General features: G+C 43.4%; 2 protein-coding genes across 3 annotated transcripts in view; one reads left to right on the top strand and one right to left on the bottom strand.

Annotated features, from left to right (window-relative positions):
• Positions 1-1,305: 1,305 nt before the first annotated feature.
• On the bottom strand, positions 1,306-13,762 carry SIX4 (SIX homeobox 4). 2 transcript variants are annotated; one of them, XM_084883129.1, is made up of 4 exons: positions 13,654-13,762; positions 12,586-13,418; positions 9,256-9,941; positions 1,306-5,720 (listed from the first exon to the last, which is right to left on the bottom strand). In XM_084883129.1, the coding sequence occupies exons 1-4, from the start codon at positions 13,654-13,656 to the stop codon at positions 4,930-4,932; spliced, it is 2,313 nt and encodes a 770-aa protein (XP_084739255.1). In that variant the 5' UTR covers positions 13,657-13,762; the 3' UTR covers positions 1,306-4,929. The 2 variants fall into 2 exon arrangements, with proteins under 2 accessions (XP_084739255.1, XP_084739254.1); XM_084883128.1 differs by lacking the exon at positions 13,654-13,762 and having other exon boundaries at positions 12,586-13,504.
• A 7,476-nt stretch (positions 13,763-21,238) lies between these two features.
• The window catches only part of MNAT1 (MNAT1 component of CDK activating kinase), a 150,799-nt gene continuing 148,834 nt past the window's right edge, over positions 21,239-23,203 (top strand). The window contains exon 1 of the mRNA XM_084883279.1: positions 21,239-21,450. Within this exon, the coding sequence (XP_084739405.1) occupies positions 21,362-21,450 (89 nt within the window). The 5' untranslated portion in view covers positions 21,239-21,361. The remainder of the gene's footprint in view (positions 21,451-23,203) is intronic.

Below are 23,203 nucleotides of genomic sequence, written 5' to 3'. Positions count from 1 at the left end.
ATTCACGCTTCTCTGCTGAAATATTACTTCCTCAGAGGCTTTACTTGATCAATCTAATGTGTAGTCCACCTCTACCATTTTCCATTCTTAACCCCATTACACCCTGTTGTTGACTTTGTAGCACTGACCATTATCTGAATGTACCTTATTTACTTTACTAGCTCTTGTATTGGCAATGGTGAGGTCCAAAGGTAAATTTCCACATTTATTATTTCTTAAGAGAAACTGGAAAAGTGAGATACAATCATACAGCTGAAAGTCTTGAATTCCCATTGAGGGATTTTATTTGACTTGCCAGTTTTCCAGGAGCCAAAAAATGTTTGAAGGTCAGTGACCTTGTCAAATGTTTTGAAATACTTGTTTGGTTAAGATGTTATAAAATGTAATCACTTCACAATACTCTGACCCTGTACTCACTTACTGAGACACTATTCACTTTAACTGGATTAACTACATAGAAAATTGCTGAACTAAATAAATGAACAGAATGGCAAGAATATAAAAAAAAAATCTAGGCATAATATCTGAAATTAACTTGATGGCTTGAACTATTTTTGTAATTGAATTGTACAGTTCTACTTATTAGTCTCCTCTTCATTTCAGTGTGGGAGGCACACACAATCAGATACCACATAATTTTAAAATTAGGACCAAACTGTACCAAGGCTGGGGCTTCTATACACTCAGAAATGCAGTTATCTCCATAACTATGTCAAACCACTGGTGGACCCAACCATGGTATAAGCAGACTTTGGAGTGCTGTAAAAGGTGGGTTATAGCCCAGCTATAACCAAGAGGTCAGGGTTCAATTCTGGTCAAGGGGATATGCCTAGATTGTGGCTCAATCCCCAGTGGGGGGCATGCAGGAGGCAGCCAATCAATGACTCCTTCATCATTGATTGATGTTTCCAACTCCCTGGCTATGTATAGTTATATATATATAATTATATATATAGTTTTGTTGAGCCCTTTCAATAGGATTGGGAGTGGAAAGATCTTTGGACCTTTCAACTTAATTTCATTAAACCTTCTATAGTGCCAGATTCAGGTTTTGGGACACCCAAATGAGTAAGAAGCATTTCTTTTCTTAAAGGAAATAAGACATATAACCATTTAATTCTGAGTATGCAGTACCGTTAAGTAAATTGCATAATTTTGTAGAGATCAACAAATTCTATTTTTCCAAAATGATATCGTTTGTTCTTCTATTTGCCAGCCTATGAAATGTTTGTGTGGGCTCTTTTTAATTTTCTTATTTCCTTCTTTGCTTTGTCAGGGAAAAATAACTTTCAACATATGGTATGTATAAATATAAAGTTTATTTAGCATAGTGTTTAGAAAAATAAGTTCACATCATTTCAGAAAACAAATAAAACACTTAATTGTCCAGGCATAAACCCCTATTACAGTACAACATACATACTTTAGAGCTCTTTGGTTGGGTAATTAAGCACAGAAATGTTCCGGGCCATGCTCTGTGTGCCATCACCTAACAGTGCAGTAAAGACTCAGTTACCCCATCCCATGATATACATTCTGTGTAGATTTTCTCTTTGTGTAAGGCACAGGAAAACCATATCGAGTATATAACTGGTTGCCTCTAAACATACAGTACATGCAACTAAAGAATAAATTTCTTTTTGATAACCCTGAAAGCCAAGAGTCACATGCTATATAATTCTGAGTAATAATAAAATGTATGGTGGTAATATTAAATCAACAATGATGTATCCGTTAGATACAAAACAAATGTTAGGTTCTAATCATCTAAGTTCTAGGAAGGCTTTGAAACATCTTTTTTTTTTTTTTTTGTAAAATGTAAAAGTCTTTCCCCCAGTTTTCCTGAATTATTTATATTTGTATGAGATGATCTGTCAAGAACATTTTAAAGAATGAACCTCTGGCTATGTACTAATGCACACTTGTCTAAGATGTAAGCAGGGCAGGCTGCAACACATGCCCAATAATCCAACGTTTACCATGCAAGATGTAACGGCATATACAAGGTGATTTAAGGTCAGTGTGCAATTTACTACGGATATTTATCTATGGCTATGACGTCTACCTGCCTTTCGTAACACAAGAAAGGCACTGAAACGTGTTCAATTCAGTCTTTTCATTGCTATAAATATACACGAGCTATAAAGCAGTACAACACAGGTGCTCTTGCTTGATTGAGGAACAAATGCACCTTCTCTTTAAACAATAGACTGTCCTTTACTGGACAACAGACTGTCCTTTACTAGATGTAACTAAGAGCTATAATGCCAAGTTCTGGCTGATAAGAGTGCATAATTAGGCTCACATAAAAAATCCCACAGCCAGCCGCAGGGGTTGGGGTTTGCAGGGAGAGTTATTTACCCCTATTCTGATTCCTCCGTGGGGATCATTAGAGGGTCATTTGCAGCATCTTCAAGCATTGGTTTATGTAGGAGAGAAATTCTGCCACATGAACTCCAAGGGTTCTGAGGTCTGGCCCTTGGCATTGCAAAAGACATTTGCAATTCTGTGCGTGGAGATCATGGGATTTATCTTATTTCATTCACATATACATGGGCTTCATACCAGCCGGCCCATAATTTACTGAAAGAACAGAAAAGAACAGTACGTTCTTTATAATGTGCATTGATTCTTACCTGGTATATTGTGTAGCTACCTGGAGTAATTGTAGGGTTATAATTACATCACGTTGGGAGTATGAATGGGTTTCTTAGGTAAGTCTTAAGTTTTGTGCTATCTTTTCTTTTTCTTATGGGAAAAAAAGAGGAAGAACTATGAATAAAAGAGGCTCGTTACATTTTTGGAAGACAGAGAACCTTTCCAGTTATATATATAACATATACAACTTTTAAAACCTTCCCACCTCCCTTATTGGATGGTGATTTTTAAATAATTAATAAACTCTTGATATCTGCAGCAATCAAGTGGAAAACATCATTTTCATGTAAACTACACCATGTAATTAATCTCAGTAACATGATCAGCGCACACCCAAAGAAGAAACAAGCTGTACAAGTAGTGGTGGAGTGGAAGAGAACTCTAAATCACCTGACTTTGTAAAAAACAAAATGAAAAACGTGTAAGTTCCAACAGTTTAGAAACATTAATCCGTTTTATAAAAAAGAAAGAAAAAAAAGGGATCTAAGTTCTTTATCAAAATGATGGAAGAGGAATTCTTCCTAGGGCTCTTCGTCTATGCCTGCCAAGTTCCACTTGCAGTAACTTCCGATTGACAGAAGTTAAGTCCTCTATGGCCCTTATTCAACACGCTGGGCCTGCAGTGATCTGGAGTGGACCCTTTGTTCTGATCTTAAAGAAAGCGAGTTGTAGTGGCATGTTTATGTTCAACAGCGTTAAGTCGTCTCTGAAGAGATCATTTTCCCACTTTTGTTGCTTTTCAGAGATCAGAGACTTTACTCACTACAGAAAGGTTATTTGCATTATTACAGCTTGTGTTCAGAGTCCTGATAAAAACTGTACCCACAGCTCACATTATCAAACAAGCTTCTGATAGAAACCCCAAAAGATTTACTTTTAAAGAAGACGTGACAATATAGTGCAAACAACAGTCATATGTCATAAGTCAAAATGTAAGATCTGATTCAAAACAGTCAGAACTAAGTTTCAACAGGATAGAATTATGCTCAATAGAATCTACATATTCTCTCTTTACTTTAAAATGGTTGTTTTCATAGCCTACAGAATTGATTCTACATGGTAGTCTAAACTGTTATTTTCATTGAAATGAAAAGCATTAACAGTAATTGATTGTTCACCCATTTGCATCATAAACATTATACATTATAATAAAAGCGAAACTTAAGTTCTTCGATTTAAAGCAATTCTGTGGTGAAATTATCCCTGTTAGAATAGTAGAAAAGAGCCATCAGTGCTTCCGTTGACACTTCCGTACCTTAGTAAGAATAATAAAAAGGCCACAAGGTAAAAAGGCACATAGAATTCTATATAAAACATATTTAAATGAACCAGAGAGCTGCTAAATAAAGAACAAGGATGTGAAAAAAAGTACCAAATTCCAAAATTGGGAGTTGGATTTCCTGTTTCAGTGTTATTAATATTGACCTTAATAGACTCCTGATAAAAATCATTACTTTTAAAATTCTACAAAAAGTAAAACTTTGCTGGAAATAACTATGTTCACTTCCTGTTCAAACAATAAAAATAAATTAAACAGTAAGAAAACATCTTTTTTAGTTCATAGTGTCTGAAGTATCAGAGAAACATATACAGCATAAATAAAATTCACTGTACTTACTCAAATCCTTGCTTATAGGACTAATATATTTACACTCATACTGAAATTTGTTTCAGAGTTTTTAGTGGAGTTGCAAACTTTCTCAGCCACACAGAACTATTAGCAATCACATTTGGAAACATGTAGAGACAAACCAAGACTTTCACAAAAATGTTGAAAAACAGAAATGCATATATTCAAAAATATACCCTTCGAATAGTGGAGTACCATTATGCTACTTAAACCTCATCAATGCCCATGGAGTAAAAGTAAACAAAAAAAAATTGTATTGTTTCTAATGCTCTGTAGTGACATTTAATTTTGTTAGGTGCATACATTTTTAATTTAAAAAACTATCAAGTTCCATTTGACCTCAGAATTATATTAAGTCAACCAAATGATACACTTTGACTTGATATATTCCATCTTGTTCCTTTGTCTCCATCTATTTAAAAGAGAACATATGTGAAGAAAAAGACTGCAGTAATGCAGTCCTACTTCTGTGATCTTCATGCAGATCAATCCAGTCTTTTGAATGCATTTACTTGCAAAACTAGTGTTTCCCTTTAAATGGGAAAATGCTTTATGTCCTCAGGGCTTTGTGAAAAGATTTGCTGTCTGATGCCAGGAGGAAAAAAAAAAAAGGGTGGGGGGTGGGGAAAGGGAGATAAAGTTTATAAGTCTTGCATATCTTCATCCAATTGGACAGTTTGGAGCTTGGCAAGCTCTTTTTTGTCTGTTTCCAGGTCTTCACAGACAGTCTCAACCATGCCCTCTAGGACATACTTGGATTTGGAGTCCAGCATCATTAAGTTGCTTGTGGCTTTGCTCTCTGAATTTGTTAAGAAATTCTCTTTTATGTTAGCTACTGATTGCAGAACCAACCGATGTTCTCTGACAAAATCCTGGTGCACTGCGGGGGATGGGTGACCCACCTGATCTTCAGGAACCATTTCCCCAAGGGCAGCCTGGGTCATGGGGACGGACAATAGATCTTGACCAGTAATAAGGGAGCAGTTCTGAAGAGTTGCATAGTTAGTGTTGCTGACAGATGTCACAGTAGATTTGCTTGCCACAGGTGCAGACATTGACTGGCTATCAGCAATGTCAGGGTTTAGTTCCGTGGGATTGAGTAGGGTAGGGGGAGTCAGGGAAAAACTGTGGGTTGGGGATACATTAACTAGTGAGGAGGCCAGTGGGTGGAGGCCACTCCCCGAGATATTTTCGGAAGAAATACTTGCATTTACTTGTGCATTCTGATTGACAGGCATCAACTGAGAAAACACCAGGCTCCTCTCCAAGCCCTCTTGTTTAACAGACCCTATAGTCTGGCCTGAATTAGGAACAGTGTATACCACGGCACTGGGAGCAAGAGAGCTCAAGAAAACCTTTCCTTGCTGGACTGTGGTAGACTCACTTGTAAATGTGCTCCCATCTGAAGTGCTTGAATTTACTGAAACGTTACCTAAAAAAAAAAAAAAAAAAAAAAAAAAGTACAGATGATCACTGATTAAACTGATAAGGGGGGAAAAAGTTACCTTTTTATATGCATGATTTTCCTCGAGTTCAGTAGAATCACCCTGAGCACTTCAAACTACAGAGTCACAGGCTCCACTCCTAAGAATCTGGCTCAGTAAGTTCTAGAACAGGTGTATTTTTAACTCCCCGAGGAATTCTGATGACCAAGTGGGAGTGAGAACGACTGGTTTAGAAACCAAATGTGAAAACCAATCTTTTCCAAGTTCTAATTTTAGTCAAGTTTTTTGGTTCAGAAAAAAAATATTCATTACTTTCCATATAGATCCCAACTTGTTATCTTTCATTTAGCTGATAGTTATTGCTAACTGTGTCAGTCAGAACTAGAAAACACAAATGCAAAATAAAATGCCTTTGTTCAGGACAAGCTCAGTAACTCACATAACATATAAATGGAAGTGGAGAAAATGCCACATAAAATGAGTTACCCTGGGGCTTAATGTTAACCATGTAAACCTGTACAGACAAGTTGCAGACTTTTTCACTAAACTAGCCATAAAATAATGTCAAGTCAACACAACATTCAGTAAGATACGTTTTTCTTTTCTTGTGTCAGTTCGGAATTTTCGGTGTTGCAGTGATAGGAGAAATTAATGATAATAATGAAATGGAATGTAAAAAATATAGATTAATATAAAGAACTAGAGCTTATGCTTCTATTTTCAGGTTTGAATCTTTTGAGACTCTTGTTATGATAGTCTGCAGAGGCCAGAAGTAGAAAAAAGAAATGTAAGTAGAAAGCTGAGGAAATGTTCAAATCAGGTAACTCAGATAATGTAGAATCAGATCTTTGCCCCACTCCCACCATCAAACAAAACTTTTCTTTCTGACTCTTTACATAGGCCTAGTGAAATGATGGCAAAGATCTTGGCATGGAAGGAAAGGTAGACGTGGGGGAGTTTTGTGACAGAATAGTTTCAGAAGGGCTATTTACCCTGATCTTCAATTAGATGTTTAGTAAACTTTTAATCATTTTGAGAAAACAGTAATTCAAGTAAAACATTTGTCTTCTTGAATTACTACAGTAATTTTGTGATTATATCACTACTTCTATTGATAAATCAATGCCACAGAGCTATGAATGTCTTCCAAACATTTTAAATTATCCTAAATGCAAAGGAATGTCTTTAAAATGAAGAAAAAAAAAGAAAGAAAAAGAAAACAAACACACTATATTTGAACTTAAAAAATTAACCACTTGAAAATATTCATCATGGAAATACTTGTGTTAAGAAAAACATTTCTATGTATGTTTGGGCTCTTTCCTAATGTTAATGTTTGTTCTAGGCTGAATGAATAAAAAAGGTTTTTTATTTGAAAAACTTTAACTTCATCTTAAGTATGCCTTAAAATTCCTGTTGGCTGCTAAACTGTAGCAAAAAATACCTGAAATAGATGTTTATTTTCTTGTGTTATGTGGTTGTGAAATTGATTGCCAGTGCATATGTGAACAAAATAATCAGTTATTTTTGATAGTGCCATAAATAATATATTGATAATAAATGTGACATTTCTCCAACTGCTATCAAATATAAATAAAGTAATGTTTTTGAATGCATATAAATTATAAGGTATCAATGAAGGGGGAAAAAGCAGATGTAATCTAAAACTTGACATTTAATATAACTGCAATTAAGTGATAAATTGAACAATATTTTCAAAATCAGCTAAAGAAATCCAATTGAAAAATGATACAGGTACAAAGTATAACTTTGTAATGATGGTAAAATAAGAAAGAAAAAAACAACCCTTATTTTCTCAGATTATAAAGCGAGAAAAATATGTAGATATTCTGCTTTCCCATATAAATGCCAACCATAGAAAGATTATCTATCTTGTCCAGGTATTTTTAAGAAAGGCCCAGGTATCTCCTTTTGAGAAAGGCTGAATCCCCAAATGCTTTACTAAGAACTGCAATACAGAACCACAATGAAGAAACATGGCTTCCTGGACCCATCTGGTTAAACTTAAGCCTTCCAATCACCCAGACAGCCAAAGGATTGACAGCTCTGTCATTTGAGTTTAACTTTTTAAACTGAAAATGCTATTTTTATTCATATTAAAGACCCCATTAAAAAATTAGTCATCAGTTTGCAATACTTTTCTATGGTAGCATTTTACCAGATTTACATGGGAAAAGGATTTCTGTTTTTTCTCCTCGCTCAATCTATATACCAAGCTTTTTGGCCAAATATGTTCTCTAAAATGTTACAGACGGTTTGGAAATTTCCTAAAGTGAGACAAGGGATTAGATCCACATTAAAATATTATAAAACTAAGCACTTTGGCTTTCCCTGTGGTTTTCATATTTTTGCCCTCTGTTGGATAGTGACTTAGCGTAATCCTTTCCATAACCTGGAACAATGAAAAAATAAATAGTATGCTGCAGGTCTGTTGTGTTTTACTACCATTTTACCTAAAGAGAAACAAATGTACCGAAAGGAATTCACTCCATTACATTTTTTTCCAATAATGCCTCAAATGAGCTGAAGTAGATCACAGTTGTTATAAATAGATCTTTTTTTTTTTTTTTTTGATAAAGCCATTTTATAGGAAGCTGACCTTTAAGGCAAACAATTACTTATTTTGTGTTGATAAAACAATTTGGACTTTCAGACTTGCTTGTAGGAAGGCAACCATGCATTAATATCATGCTCTCCTGAATGCAATGGGATTTGCAACCTTCATGGCCATTCTGACCATTCCTGTTTCTATATTTAAAAAAAAAAAGAGAGAGAGACATAGAGCCATCCAGAATTGGTTAAAGTCAGTGAAGAATTGGCATATCAACTTCTGGTTTCCCCAATTTTAGATTATGCTTCCTTTAGCAGATTGTTAGTAAAGCCACAAAAGTATAAAATAAGGCTTATAGTTGCCCTCACTAATAAACTGCACTTAGGAGGTGAGTACATGTGCAGAGCAATAGACAGCCAATCACATGTTCTTCCGGTTTTCCTTTAGATCTGTTAGTCTTATTTAAAGGAGGAACAGGAATCAAACACAATTGATCCAATCTTGCTCTTCTAAAAACACTTTATAGTCGAATGAATAATGCTTAGGTAAAGTGTACACATTCTTATCAACTGCTTCACTAACTACGTGCTCTTGGCGGTGTTATTAATTTTTAATCTTAAAATGTCAAACAATGGGTTGTTTTGTAAGCACCGATTGACTTATCATATTTCTATCATCGTAGACCTGACAAGACTTGCTATGAACTGTATTTTTCCATTCAGCGGTGAGGAAAATAAAAGCCCATCTCCATGATGCCAGGGACGCAGGCAAGCTGCAGATTACACGGGTATTGTGAAGAAGGAGAAACAAATCAGGGCTATATCCTGCAGCTGTGGCTGCCAATAGGGTACCTGAACAGTCACATCAATCCATAGCTCTCACCACATGTGTCACTTACAGCAGCTGGCTAAACACGCCGGGCGCATTATCGGACCAAATGAGCATTTTACCTTGTGAAGCTGCCCCTGAAACAGGAGGCAGCTGCAGTGGAGAGAATCCAATGCTTCCATTAAGAAACTGGCTGTTGGCTCCGGAATTGGGGATCTGGACGATGCCGTACTGGTTAATCTGAACGGGTGTGGTAAAAGTCACGACAGAGCCTCCGTCCTGGGAAGCCACAGTCTGAATGCCTTCTCTTTTCACCTCCGTGCTGGGGATCAGCCCCGGGAAGGACACGGGGGCGCTGGGGCTGTAGGAGCTGGTGGCTGCCGAGTTAGCCGGAGAACTCTGGAGGACTTTGAATTCCTTCACATCCTGGGAGGCGGAGCCCAGGATGTCACTCATGGACATGCCATTGCTCACAAGGTTGGATGCCATTTTGGGCGGGTTCAACGACACTGTCTGCGTATTCCCCACATTTAATCCGTTTAGGATAACTCCATTGGGTCCCTGAAGGAAAGAATTACCATTGAGGAAGACCGGTGAAGTACTTGCGGGTACCAAGCTTCCATTCAACAAGACTCCAGAGGAGCTTAGGATCTTAGCATTTCCGAGTTGTTGCATGTATACTGGCTCCATGTGACCGGAAAGGCTGAGGTTGGTGACACCGTCAGAGGAACCGGAGAGTGGATGAGGAGACAGATCCTCATGACCCTTGCTGGATTCATCTTCAGTGCTGGGATTGCCATCCGACTCACTGCATGGAGAGGGAAACCAAGGCATGAAGGAGGTCAGAGAGCTGGCATTCCACAGAGTGCCGTTTGTTTGGAGAACCAGCTTCTAACCCCATTAACGGTAGCATTCAAGGGAAGCACAGCAGGAAATCTTTTAGTGCTGCTTCAACCAGGAGGCCTCTCAGACTAGACAGAAAATCTGGGAAGATGCCAATGCAACTAACAGAATTTACAGGAGAATTATGTGTATAGCATTAAAGTTTTTCCTTTCTGTTAAATATGCCACTATACACCATAGAAAAAACTCATTCATTATCCTGGTCAGTCTCCCCTTCAAGCCAATTCAGATGAGTGTATGTTGAAGGTAGTAAATGAAAGTGCACAAGGAGCAGGAAGTGGGAGGGGTCCTGTTTTGCTTGTCAGGTAGTTAACAAGATATCGTTTTTTTCTCACCTGCTCCCAAACTTTTACTCCACCAGACTGACAACTCTTTCATTCAACAAAGTGGCTGGCCTTGTGGCAAAGGCACTTTCAACCCAAGAACTGTTGTGTGCAGTCGCCCCTGAATCCAAAGGAAGCCATAGGGGCCTAGTTACACACACCATCCAGTGCCCTGGTGAGGTGGGAGGGAAAGGGTGGGTCACTCAGCTGCCTGGTAGCTACCAGGCCCCTCCCCAGCCAGCACTCTTGGTCCTTCTGTTCCAGACAGGACTGTTTTTCAGCTCCCCAATTTGGGGGTGGGGGGAGAGAAAAGAAATCCAGGGAAGGGTAATAGTGGGGGTTCCCCACTTGGTCTGAGGGTAGGTAGGTGGGGGAGAAATGGCGAGTAGGACATGGCTCGGTGGGACTCGGCCCATAAGAAGATCCGACATCCCTGCAGTGCCCAGCGGCCGGTTCGCTTTCATGCCCAGGGAAGGGGATTACTGTGGCTTTGGGCTGCGGGGCCAGGAGCGCAGAAAGCGCTTTGATTTACGAGCTGAGGCTGAGCCGCCGTCGCCGTCTGCGAGGGTGACTCACCGGGGGTGCGGGTGGGAGGCAGATCCGGAGAGGGGCCTAAACCAGGCAACTGGGCCCGGGACGGGGGTGTAGGATTGTGGGGGGTGGGGGGCGGGGAAGCAGGTAGAATGTGGTGCAGGAGACCCGGAGGACGCGCCCCGCCCCGGGAGCGGAGGCTGCAGGGCAGCTGGCCTGCGCCCGGCACCCGCTCTCCACCCTCGGCCTCCAGCTCCCGGGATTCTGTCGGGGCTGGAGCCACGGGACCCGTGGCCTCAAACGCGTGTGGGGGCAGGTTCTGGGCCTCCGGCAGGCCGGAGGGTGCAGGCCGGTGTCAGGGAGCGTTTTGTTTTGGTTACCGCGGGCCGGCCGCGGGCCAGCGCCCCCTCCTCGCCGGGGGCCAGGAGCTCGGGGCCGTCGGGCAGGGCGGGCGCTGCGGGCTCCGGAATGCGCCGGGCGGTCACCTTTGCCCGGCCGGGCGGGCTCCGGGGCCCCCAGATTCCTTCTCCAGCAGAGCCTGGGGGCTAGAGACACCGTCTTTCCAGGCCACCTTCTTACTTTACTTCGCTACACACACACACACACACACACACACACACACACACCAGGTGTCTGACTCTCAAAAGAGGTGGACACCCATTATAGCCTACCAGTCGAAGGGAAAAACAAAAACAAAAACAAACCCCAGCTAGTCCAAAAGTTCAAACCCGCCAGGGTGGGCTCTTGGGAGGTGCGGCGTGGAGAGCACCCCCACTCCTCCCTGCGCCCCTCCTTATGCCAGCCATTAGCCTGGCCAGTCTCTCCTGACCAGGGACCAGGCGGGAGCCACGCCGCGTCCCGGGGCCCAGCAGGCAGCCCTCGGCCCCACCGCCCCGGCCAGGCGGCGCTGAAACCCGAGCCGTAGGAGCTCAGAATCAGGTTTCAAAACACCGCAGCGCCGGGGCGCACCGGCACCCCGCGCTGGCGCGGCCGCGGAGGGGACCAAGCGGGCGGGGTGAATGATTAACTCTGTCATATAAAAACCTCGACGGCCCGGGACCCCCTTCTGCGCAGCCAGCCCTCACCACCAGCACCCTTCTCCCCCAGCAGCCGCCGCCGCCACCCCCGGCGCGCGAGGCAGGGGGTGGGGCGAGCCGTGGGCAGGGGCGCCCGGGGGTCCGGGAGCGCGCGGTGCGCCCCCCCCCCCCGGAGGCGCGGACCCCGCCGGCGCTGGCCACCTCCCCTCCGCCGCCTCGGGCAGCAGGAGCGGCCTCTCGGGCGCCTACACCCGCTCCTGTGCCCCGCCAGACGCGGGGAGAGAGTGGTAACTTCAAAGCCACAGGGAGGGAAGGGGGTGGGAAGCCGGGCAGCAGTGACCAGCCGGGTGGGGGCGGGGACTGAGCCCCAGGCGGGCGACGAGAAACTTCTGGGGTTGGGGGGGTGGTGGAGGAAAAGGAGAGAGGTTCTCCCGCCCCTCGTCTCTGCCGCGCGCCCCCCTCCCCTTTCTCGGTCCGGCGGGGGAAGGGAGGGGGGCGGGGAGAGGTGGGCAGCCGGACCAGGCTGGTGGGGAAGGTAAGCGCCATGTTTGCGAGCGCCAGGAGGAAAAGAAAGCTGGGAAGGGGGTGGGGGAGAGGAAGGGGGAGGAGGACGAGGAGGAGGAGAAGGAGGAGGAGGGGGAGGAAAGTTGGCGCTCACCTTTTGGACTGGGTCTCCGAGGGGTTCCGATCGCGCTGCCGGCGGTTCTTGAACCAGTTGCTGACCTGGGTGAGGGACAGGCCGGTGATCTTGGCCAGGTGCCGCTTCTCGGCGGGCGACGGATAGCGATTCTGCTTGTAGAGCTCCTTGAGCGCGTTGCGCGACTTCTCCTTGAAACAATACACCGTCTCCTCGCCGTCCCAGATGGTGCGGGGCAGCGGGAACTTCCTGCGCAGCCGGTACTTGTCCACGGCGCCCAGCGGCCGGCCGCGGGCGCGCTCGGCCTCGGTGTAGCGCGCCTTGTACCAGAGCTGCTGCAGCAGCGGGTGGTTGGCCGACTCGAAGCTGTGGCTCTCGAGGATGCTGTAGAGCTCGGGGTAGACGCCCTGGTGGAAGGCCACCAGCGCCCGCGCCTTCAGCAGGCTCTCGTTGCCACGTAGCAGGTCGCTCTGGGGCAGCGACCACAGGAAGCGGGCCAGGCGGTCCAGGTTGCCCCCCTGCTGCAGCGCCTCGCACACGCAGGCGACATGGTCGGGCGAGAAGGCCAGGGTGGTGTGCGCCGCGGCGGCGTGGTGGTGCCTGCCCACAAGTTCCGAGTGGAGTTGTACCTGATCCGCCGCCGCTGCCCCTTCCTCTCCGCTCACCCCGGCGGCTGCAGCGGCGGCGGCGGCGGCCCCGGGCTCCAGGGGGAAAGGGGCTGGAGCCGGGGGGCTCAGCCCCGCCGCCGCCGCCGCCGCCGCCGCCGCGCCCCCCGCCACTTCGCCAGGCGCCTCCTGCCCTTCCGAGGCGCTTTCCATCCCATCCTCCTGCTTGATGTCCGCCGCACTTGCGATCTGCCCGGTGGGGGAGGAAGAGGACATTTTTTTGGTGTTGTTTATTTCCCTCCCTCGCACTCTTCTCCCCTCTTTCTTTCCCCCCCTCTTACTCCTCCTCCTCCTCCTCCTCCTCCTCCTGCTCCTGCTGCGTCTCCCTCCCCCCTCCCTTCCCCCCCTCCGGAAAGCCCACTCCCTCCCTCCCGGTTTCGGCTGGATCTGGCCGATCAGGTTTCCCCCCCGACCACGCAGTCACCATGAAGATAGCTGCGAGAGAGCAAAGTGGTGTAAAAGGATAGCCGCCTGCCCGCCGCCGCTCCCCCAACGGGACTCCGCGGGCTGCTGCACGCTATATGGCACCGGCGGCCCGGCCGGCCGGGCGGCGCCGCCTCATTGGCTCCTGCGCGCTCCGCTCCGAGGGGGGAGGAGACACCGCTCCTATCCCCGCCGATCACCCGCCTCCCACTCCACCCCTCGCCGTTCCCTCTCCCCCTGACCCCCGGGCACCTACCTATACCTGGAGGAAAACACCGGCATTCTTGGCAGGCCACGCTCCCCCCGGGTGGGAAGTTACCGAAGGTGGCCTGAGAACTGGACAACAGACTCTTTGCAAAGACAAGTCTTCACGGTTCTCCAGAGGGGGATAATAATGGTGTGTGTGGCCTAAAGGTCCGGATGAGAAACTCTTTAACAAAGAGATGACCCCCCCCCACGCCCTCCCCACCCCCCCGCGCCTCCCCTTCTCAGCATATTCAGATGACAGAATTTCAAAGAGGACAAACTCAGAAACTTCCCTAGCTGTTACTCTCTTTGACCCCGCTTTCTGACCTCTTTATTATGAAGGGTATTCAAAAGGGTCAAGAATGGGATGGCACTAGGGAATGTTCTAAGGGGGAAAGCATTTACAGTACGTAAGTTAAAATTCCAAAGAGAAAAATGCTTGGAACCTTACCATAAGGAGTATAAGAAGCCCAATGAGAAGACAAAAAACAAAACACAAAACAAAACACAAAACAAAACAAAACAAAACGCCTTAAAAAATGTGTTTAATGTTAAATCACCTGAAGGGCTGGCAATCCAACTGAGTTTAACGTGAGCATATAGAATATTTAACCGTGTTTATTCAGAGTGAGTAGATTTATCTAAATCTAAATCCAAGCTTTAGATTTAGATAACAGTAGGTAAACTTAAGTCTTCTGTATGAACATTAAAAAAAAAATGTAAGTGTATGAATAGCTCTTTAAAGATGACATTCCTGGCAGAAACATCATCTCTGTGTGCAGGTGTCTTGGGGAGATCAGTGCAGGATCAGCAGCTCTTCCTACAACACAGACAGATGGGAGACTGCCCTCTGGTTTGAGGTGAAGCGCCTGGGGGTGGAGTCTGCTGCTCTTTGCAGTTATGTGTCTTTCCTTCATGGCTTTGTGTAAGGTCTTTAGTCAAAAGAGGATGACCCCATCTCTGATTCTCTGATTTCTGTGAGTCAGTTGGGTCCATTTGTTGATGCTTTTTCTCAAAATCCTGCATTTTAATAACATCATCTTAACCTTTATGTCAGGGTGGCCTTATGCTGTTTCTGCTTCCCAATTACCCATAACTGCCTACTTCAGCATATCATAGAGCAGCTGTGTAGGTCACCTGCTGTCAGGATGAACTTGGTGAAGTTTTCTTTTTCATTGGACAGCCTGAACTTTATGGATGGTCAACCAAGATGTCATTTGATTTCATACTTAATTTTCTTTTGTACAACCCTAAGGAAGCCAGCACTGATCTCGCTGGTAGATTTAAAATTCATAATCAAGGAAAAGACCACATGTTTCTACCCCATTGAAAGTGCCTAGTTAGATATTGAGCTCAGGACAATATCTTCCTTGATTTTTAAAGAATAATATATATATATATATATATATATATATATATATATATATATATATTAGAATAATTATGACATATAGAAAAGTTACAAAAAGTTACAAAAAAGAGTACAGAGGACCTGGCCAGGTAGCTCAGTTGGCTAGAGAGTTATCCCAATACGCCAACATTGCAGGTTTGATGTCCATCTCTGGTCAGGAGACATACAAGAAGCAACCAATGAATGCATAAATTAGTAGAAAAACAAATCTATGTGTCTATCTCTATCTCTGTAAAAAAAAAAAAAAAAAAAAAAAGTACAGAGAGTTCCCATATACTTTCTTCGTAATGTTAACATTTTACATTGGAATAATACATTTATCCAGCCCTAACTGGTTTGGCTCAGTGGATAGAGCGTCAGCCTGAGGACTGAAAGGTCCCTGGTTCGATTCTGGTCAAAGGCGTGTACCTTGGATGTTGGCACATCTCCGGTAGGAGGTGTGCAAGAGGCAGCTGATCGATGCTTCTCTCTCATCGATGTTTCTAACTCTCCATCCCTCTCCCTTCCTTCCTATAAAAAAATCAATAAAAATCTATTTAAAAAATACATTTACCCAAACAAATTAACATTGGTGCAATATTATTAACTACTTAAACTCTACACTTTATTTAGATTTACCAGTTACTCCACTGATGTCTGTCTCCTGAACCATGATCCAATGCAGGATACCACATTGCATTTAGTTACTTGAATTTTAAAAGCATACTTATCAAAGCAAAGTAGACAGGAGATAATGTGGTTTAGTGGAAAGGATGTGGATTTGGGGATCAGCTAGCTAGACATAGGATTAATCCTAGCTCTGCCGTTTATTAGCTATTTAACTATAAAAAGTGGACAGCATTGTTGTGAGGATTAAATGAGATAAGATGTGCCAAAAAGCACCTGGCACACAATTAATCTTTGTTAAATGTTTGCTCTCTTCCTCCTGATAGTACAAAGTAGGAAACTTTTCAGTTGTATATGCCTAAGAGAAATTAACTTGTTGATATTACGGGGCTATCCAAGTTTAGGTCCCAGAAGTCTTCTTCAGGTGAATTATCTATCAAATATAATGCAATGACATGGAAAACCATGTATTGGGTTTCTCTGCATGTCTTCTGTACGGCGCCTCCAGAGCACCAAGTTCAACATGATATAGAAACAACAGTGACCTTTTGCTGATGTCAGTAGTCTGAGCTACACTGGTATTCTATAGCTCCAGGAGGAGATTCCTGTAGGACCAGAATGAAATCCAACACCAGCCTCTGGATTCCTTTAGCTGGCTTATTCTGGCAGCAATTTAAAGTAGACTGGAAGCCCTCGCCTCCAACATGGTCAGTTACAATGGGACACCAGACTTGAGGGTGTGTAGGGTTCACCTTAGAGCACTAGTTTTGCCAAAATGATTTGTAAAATTGATGAATACTTTTGCCTCTCCTTTTATGCCTGCCATGCTGTGAACATTGAGTCTGCTGTGCTGCTATAGAGTCTAAATCTGTGTTGCAATTTGGGAAAACAAAGTTGAGGCTGGGATTGTGTGAGAGTGAAAATCAAGCTTCTTGTTTCTGTATCTTTTCCTTCCTGCCTGAAGAGAGAGATGCGAGTGCCTGGAAATGTTTTGCCACTTTAGTGTTCAAGAAAATTTGGTCCAGCACAGAATGCTACACTTTGCTTGACTATATTTAATGGTTTTGCTACCAAGAGTGGAGATTTCTTTCTCAAGGCTGACTTTGCAGGTCTGAAAGATAGAGGAAAGGCCAGATAACCATATCTTGGCACACTCTTACTATTTCAGAAAGCTTATGTACTTGTACCATTAAGAAAGCTAGGTTCGCCCAGCCAGGTATAGCTCAACAGTTGAGCGTGAATGAGCGTTGACCCAGGAACCAAGAGGTCACCTGTTTGATTCCTGGTCAGGGCACATACCCAGGTTGCAGGCTCAATCCCCAGTGCAGGGATTGGGGGTGGGGTGCAGCCTGCAGGAAGCCAATCAATATTCTCTCTCATCATTGATGTTTCTATCTCTCTCTCCCTTTCCCTTTCTCTCTGAAATCAATAAAAATATATTAAAAGAAAAAAGAAAAAAAAGAAATGTAGGTTCTAAAGTTATCTTCCAGGCAGAGGAGGTGTTCTATTGGATTGATGATATGTATTCAGCATTTCTAAAGGATCATTTATTTGCCAAACACTTATTGAGTTCTCATTAAGTACAAAGTGTTGCATCAGGTACTGAAAGACAGAAAGATGAATAAATTGGGGCCTCTGATCCTGAGTATAAAAGCCAGTGGGAGAGACAAAACATTCATAAGTAAATACAGGGTGTGGGAGTGGTCAGGGTAAAGAGACTAATTTAGAAAGCAGGAAGGGCAACGAGGAGTGGCTTTTATTTTGAATTTTGAGAGAAAAAGGAGAGAGCTCATTAGAAGCAGAGGGAACAAAATGAGTAAAAGCATGGAGCCATGAAGTTACGTAAAAATACTGAGTATCTCAGTGTGTCTGAAATGTGTTTTACGTAAGTGTGTGGTGGGAGATTAGCTTAGAAGGCATGCTGGGGAACAATGATGAAGGACTTTGATTGAAATGCTCGGTTTGCTGTGGTGTGGTGGACAGAGTAGTCCTTCTACAACTGTTAAATCTACATAATATCATGGCCATAGTGGATAGGTGCAGGGATGGCCACGTGCCCCAAACTAGAACAGTCAGAATACTTGCCTGGGGTTTTAAAAACTTGCATGAGGAGATTAGTTAAGACTGGTAGAGGGAGCCTTGCATGTATTTCCTGGGAGTTCTGAGTGACCAAGCGACCAGCCTGTGGCATGGGAAAGAGGAGGATGACTTAGTGAGTTTCGTGGGTAATAATAGTGGAGGAAGAAGATCCGGGCAGAGAGGGAATGAGTGTCAGGTTCTAGTGGTCTCGTAGGGAGAGCAGCTTTCTTGTGGTGATATGAATTTTCCCAGGGGCTGGGGAAACCCCACTTGAACCGGCCTCCGACAAAATATGAATTTATTGGATCCTGATACCAAACAATGTGAAGATGGGGTCAGTGAAATGAAGACCCATGGTGTCATTTCACTCATCTTCGCCTTTCTCAAATTAGTTTTAATCTTCCAAAGGGCGTTCCCCAGAAGGTGTAGAACCAGGGCTCTCAGTAGTTGTTCCCGGCTCACATCCTCTCACTTCATTAAAGAGGCGGTGCTGTTTTTCCCTCCCTGCCAATTTGACAAATTCTAGGGAAGATTTATATTGGTCCATTAAGGGTTTATGTCAATCCGTAGGCCAGCGGATCAGCAATGCGTTAACAGGCACGTTGAAACTCCAGAGGCCTGTGGGAGAGGATCTGTTTTCCGTAAGTTGTTGGTTGGGGGAGAGGAGGATGATATCTAAATATGCTCTTCAGATGAGGAAAACCCAGCCTGGAGTCCTGGGACTGAAAAGGAGAGTCTGCATTTGAGAAAGACACTGCCCCAGAGAGGTAGAATCTACTCTTAACTGAGAGAGGAATGCTGGAGGATGAGCAGATTTGGGAGGAGTGGTCCAGGTGCATGTCTCTTCAGAAATGGAGGAAACTTGATAATTTGGTGGTTTTAACATAGGCTGAGGCTCTGTTTGATTCAGCAATCTGTTGCTATTAGTGCTTTCCTTCTCAAAGTTTTCTGACTATTCTGTGTTAGTGACCCCTACCAGTAATAATGGTGTACATTTCAGAGTTTCTATTATGCATGAGGCATTGTAGTAGGGCCTTTGTATATGTACATGTCACGAAATTTAATCATTATAGCACTCCTGTGCAGTATATTATATAGAGGAGGGAAACAGGTAAGGGATAATAATAAATTTGGTTCAAAAACAGATCTGTCTGGCGTGGTGAAGGCCTGGGGTAGGAGGTAGGGGGTAGGGGGCTGGGGCAGGATAGAAGGAGTCAATGGAGATTAAAAGGGGACATATGTAATACTTTCAACAATAAAGATTTAGAAAAAATAGATCTGTCTGATTTCAAAGTATAGGCTCCTCCCCATTACATTGCCTCTTTTAGAGACTATTGCTAATAATATTTATACTACTTTAATAATGGCTAACAGTTATTGAGCTCTTACTCTGTGTTAAGTAATGTGTTAAGCACTTAAAATGAAATATCTCATTTAATCTTTACAAGTGTTATCCTCAACTTATAATTGGGAAAGCTGAGGCTGAGGTCATATAGCCACTAAGTGATGAAGCTCACATTTGAATTCAGCCAAATCTGTTTCTACTGTCTCTAGCTCTATGATGGTTGTAGCAATGGCTAAAAGTTGTATTTGCTCACTGATCATATTCAGCCTTTCACCAGAAGTTTCCTGCTCTGTTAAAATATAAAGACCCTAAAAGTTGCCTTTATTCTTAGAGAGCTTCATCCTGAGTCAGGTAACTGGTTTGGATGTGTTCTCTTTCAGTAAGACAATAGCAGCACAATAAGCCTCCAGGTTAACACAGCATTTGGTATTGTCTAACAAACAATATGATGATCAAGCAGATGACAGGACTTATTTATGTCTATATACTAATATAAAAGCCCTGTGCTGCCATGGTCAGCTTTGATCTGCTGTTTCCCAGATGTGGTATTCAGTTGTTTGTTAGGTTTTCTCTTCATATCCTGTGGTAATCTAAACTGTATCTCCACACTTTGGGTTGCCTACTGGGTTCACCGTTAAAAAATGTGGGAGTTGGAATAGCCCTTTTAATGTTTTTATTGAAAAGTGCAAAACTGCTATGAAAAATTTATTTACTGATTTTTCTTTAAAGAAAAAGGAAAGGAAGGGAAAGAGGGAGGAAGGAAGGGAGGGAGGGAGAGAGATATATTTGTTGTTCTACTTATTTATGCATTCATTGGTTAATTCTTGTATGTGCCCTGACCAGGAATTGAACCTGCAATCTTGGTGTATTCCAGATGATGCTCTAACCAACTGGTGGCCAGGGCAAAAACTTTAAATTACTTTGAGTGTATACAGCTGGTATTCATTGTTTGGGTTATGAAAAGTTTTGTATTATTGTCCATTTCTCCTGATGGAATTTGGGTCCGAGTACAAGATAATGCTTGGCATAACATTTTTTTCATATTACACTACTGATAGTCATTCCCTCATTTTTCATTTACTCTACATATTGAGGAAGTATCAGCACATCCTTGTTATGGAGATAAGATTGTGTCCCTTACAATGGGAGGAGTTTATTTTCTCATAGAGCTGTTTACAGACTTCCCTTTGCAGCTTTTGTAAATGCAGTGAACATGGCTTACAATTTCCAAAGAGATTTAGGTTCTCAAATCTTAAAATTGCTGATATAAAGTGAATATTCTTTTGTGACCCCCTCTCTCGTTCAATATTTGGGGGAAAATATATATATTTTATGCAGAGAAGGTAAGATATATGAGAGCCAGGTGACACTGTTAATCACTGTAGAGCAGATACTAGCTATTATTTATAAAAGTATTCTGACATATTTAGTGAGAATCTGTAATATTTAGGATCGGTGCAGAGATTTTCATCCTAAAATTTCCAAACTTTCTATCTGCAAATGCATAGTATTGTATTTCTGTGCTTTCATGAATGTGCAGGCATAAGGAATATACAATAAAGCACAACCCATCAAATCGTAAATAAAATAAAATAAAAAAATACTACTCTGAATGTTCTGTACACCAGCCATACATCTTTCAAAACATGAGAATGTTTTCAGACAGAACAAGATGTAATACATGTTTCTAATTGTGAAACTGTTCCTTGAAAAAAAGTTCAGTTTGGTGCACAATGATGAGGCTTTGTGTGCCATTTACCTTGTAAGAGCCCTCCCCCGAAATCCAAGGTATTGCTGTCTCACGGAAGCTAAGACCCACCGAGGCTCCTGGCAGGACCGGAAAACTCGCAGCCGGAACCTTTGTGCCGCGGTGCCTCTTCCCGGCCGGCGCTCATTCGCAAAGGGACCGTCTCGGCCAAGTGCTTGTTGGTGGGAACCTGTTCGGTGTCGGTTCTTAGGGGCCAGGGAGGTGACTGGCTTTGGCGAAGCCGGCGTCGGGGAGTCCCTACGAAAGAGGGCACTATGGACGATCAGGGTTGCCCACGGTGTAAGACCACCAAGTACCGGAACCCTTCCTTAAAGCTGATGGTGAATGTGTGCGGACACACGCTGTGAGTCGGGGACCGTGAGTGGTATGGTGGGGGTGGATTCACACGCGCAGGGCTGGAGGAGAGAGAGCCCAAAGATGCTTTGCCTCGGTTTCAGGGAGAGAAAAGGCGTCATTCGTTTTGACACCCGGAAGGAAGAGGGGAAAAGGGCCGTTGTTTCTGTGAGCCGGCTGTCGCCGCTGGCCTGCCCCGGGCTGCCGCCTCCCGGGGTGGCCGCCGTGTGTCAGCGGCCCCTCTCGGAGCCGGAGCATCTGGACTCTTATTTCCAGGCTGCGCTGTCTCCTGGGGTCCAGACACATCGCCGGGTAAAAACATGGGGGGTCGGAGTGTTTACTTTCACGAAAAACAATTGTGTTGAAACGAGCGAAAGTGCTCTGAAAACAATCCCTGTGAGAATATGCCGCCCCCGTCTATATGCCCAGTTGTCCTGATGGAGTTTGGGTAGAGTCTCATCCCTGAAAGGGAGAAAAATCCAGACTCCAGGCCCTTCATTCTGGAGACATAATAATAATAATGGTTGGCGTTTACAGAGTGCCCGTTATGTCCCAGGCTCTGTCCTAAGCGCTTTATCGTGAGATATCTTACTTCGTTCCTGCCATAGCTTCCTGAAGTCGGTGCCAACGTTCCCATTTCACAGGGAGGGAGGTCGGGACTGTCCCGGGGCCTTCATCAGGTGGGCCTGCCCGGATTGGAATGCTGGAATGCTGGAGGTTTCACTCTGGAATGCCCGGCTTTTTTTTTTTTTTTTTTTTTTTTAAGGGGCTGGGCTGGGAGAAGGAGGGAGGTTGGGTTTGTGTACTAGTATTTTGAAGAATAAATACAGGGATTGGTTAACGTATTTTTTATGGTTAGATGTGGTTCACCAAAGCCTGTGATGTTCGGTGCTCCATTAGGGTGAGCGTCTATTGCATTCCTGTAGTTCCTCTGTTTCTTGGAGATTTAAAAAAAAGGGTGCCTAACTACAGTGTGGTAGACAGAGTCTTTGGGTAAGCATACATTGCATGATTAGTTGTAGTTAGAATTTGATGGGACTTATTAACTTGGTCTTTTTACATATCTTAAACTAATCTTAATTTTTATTCTTTATCCATGCGTGAATGGGTTAAGATTGAAAATAAGGTAAAAGTAATTAGGGAGAATGCACAGAAAGGGAAAGAGAGGCAAACACTATATATAGACTATTAGGTTTATAAAAAAAAGTAGTTTTCCTTTTTAAGATAATTACTTATTGATGGGTTTGTAGAGAGAGAGAGAGAAAAAAAAGGAAGGAGGGATGGTGAGAGAGCGAGAGAGTGAGAAACATCAATTTCTGAATTCATTAGTTGCTTCTTGTATGTGCCCTGATGGGACCAAACACGAAACCTTGGCCTATGGGAGGATTCTCTAACCAATTGAGCTACCTGGCTTGGGCAGCCTCTTAGGTTTTTATAGAGATTTTGTTCAGTTTCTCTTCATTTTCCAGTAACACAGTTATTACAGTGATGCTCCAAGAAAGGGAGTTTGCTTTTTTGGACAAATACTAAATGTAATTGATTGGAAGAAATTTCTGCCTAATAGAATTAACCAAGCAGGGAAGATTCCGTGATTTCAGTAAAATAAGTGGCATTTTTTAGACAATTACAAAATACCCATTTTTAATTAAAAATTACTTTTGTTCGTCCTTAGTCTCTTTTCGCTTTCTCATAAGAGTTAAGAATCATCCCGACAGACATTCCAGGGTGGCAGTTGTTTTGGTTTATTTGCTAAGCTGTTTGAT

The sequence above is a fragment of the Pipistrellus hanaki genome, assembly GCF_964339955.1.
Source record: "Pipistrellus hanaki genome assembly, chromosome: 1".
NCBI classification, from domain to species: Eukaryota; Metazoa; Chordata; class Mammalia; order Chiroptera; family Vespertilionidae; genus Pipistrellus; species Pipistrellus hanaki.
This window is presented reverse-complemented; position numbering and strand designations above follow the sequence as displayed.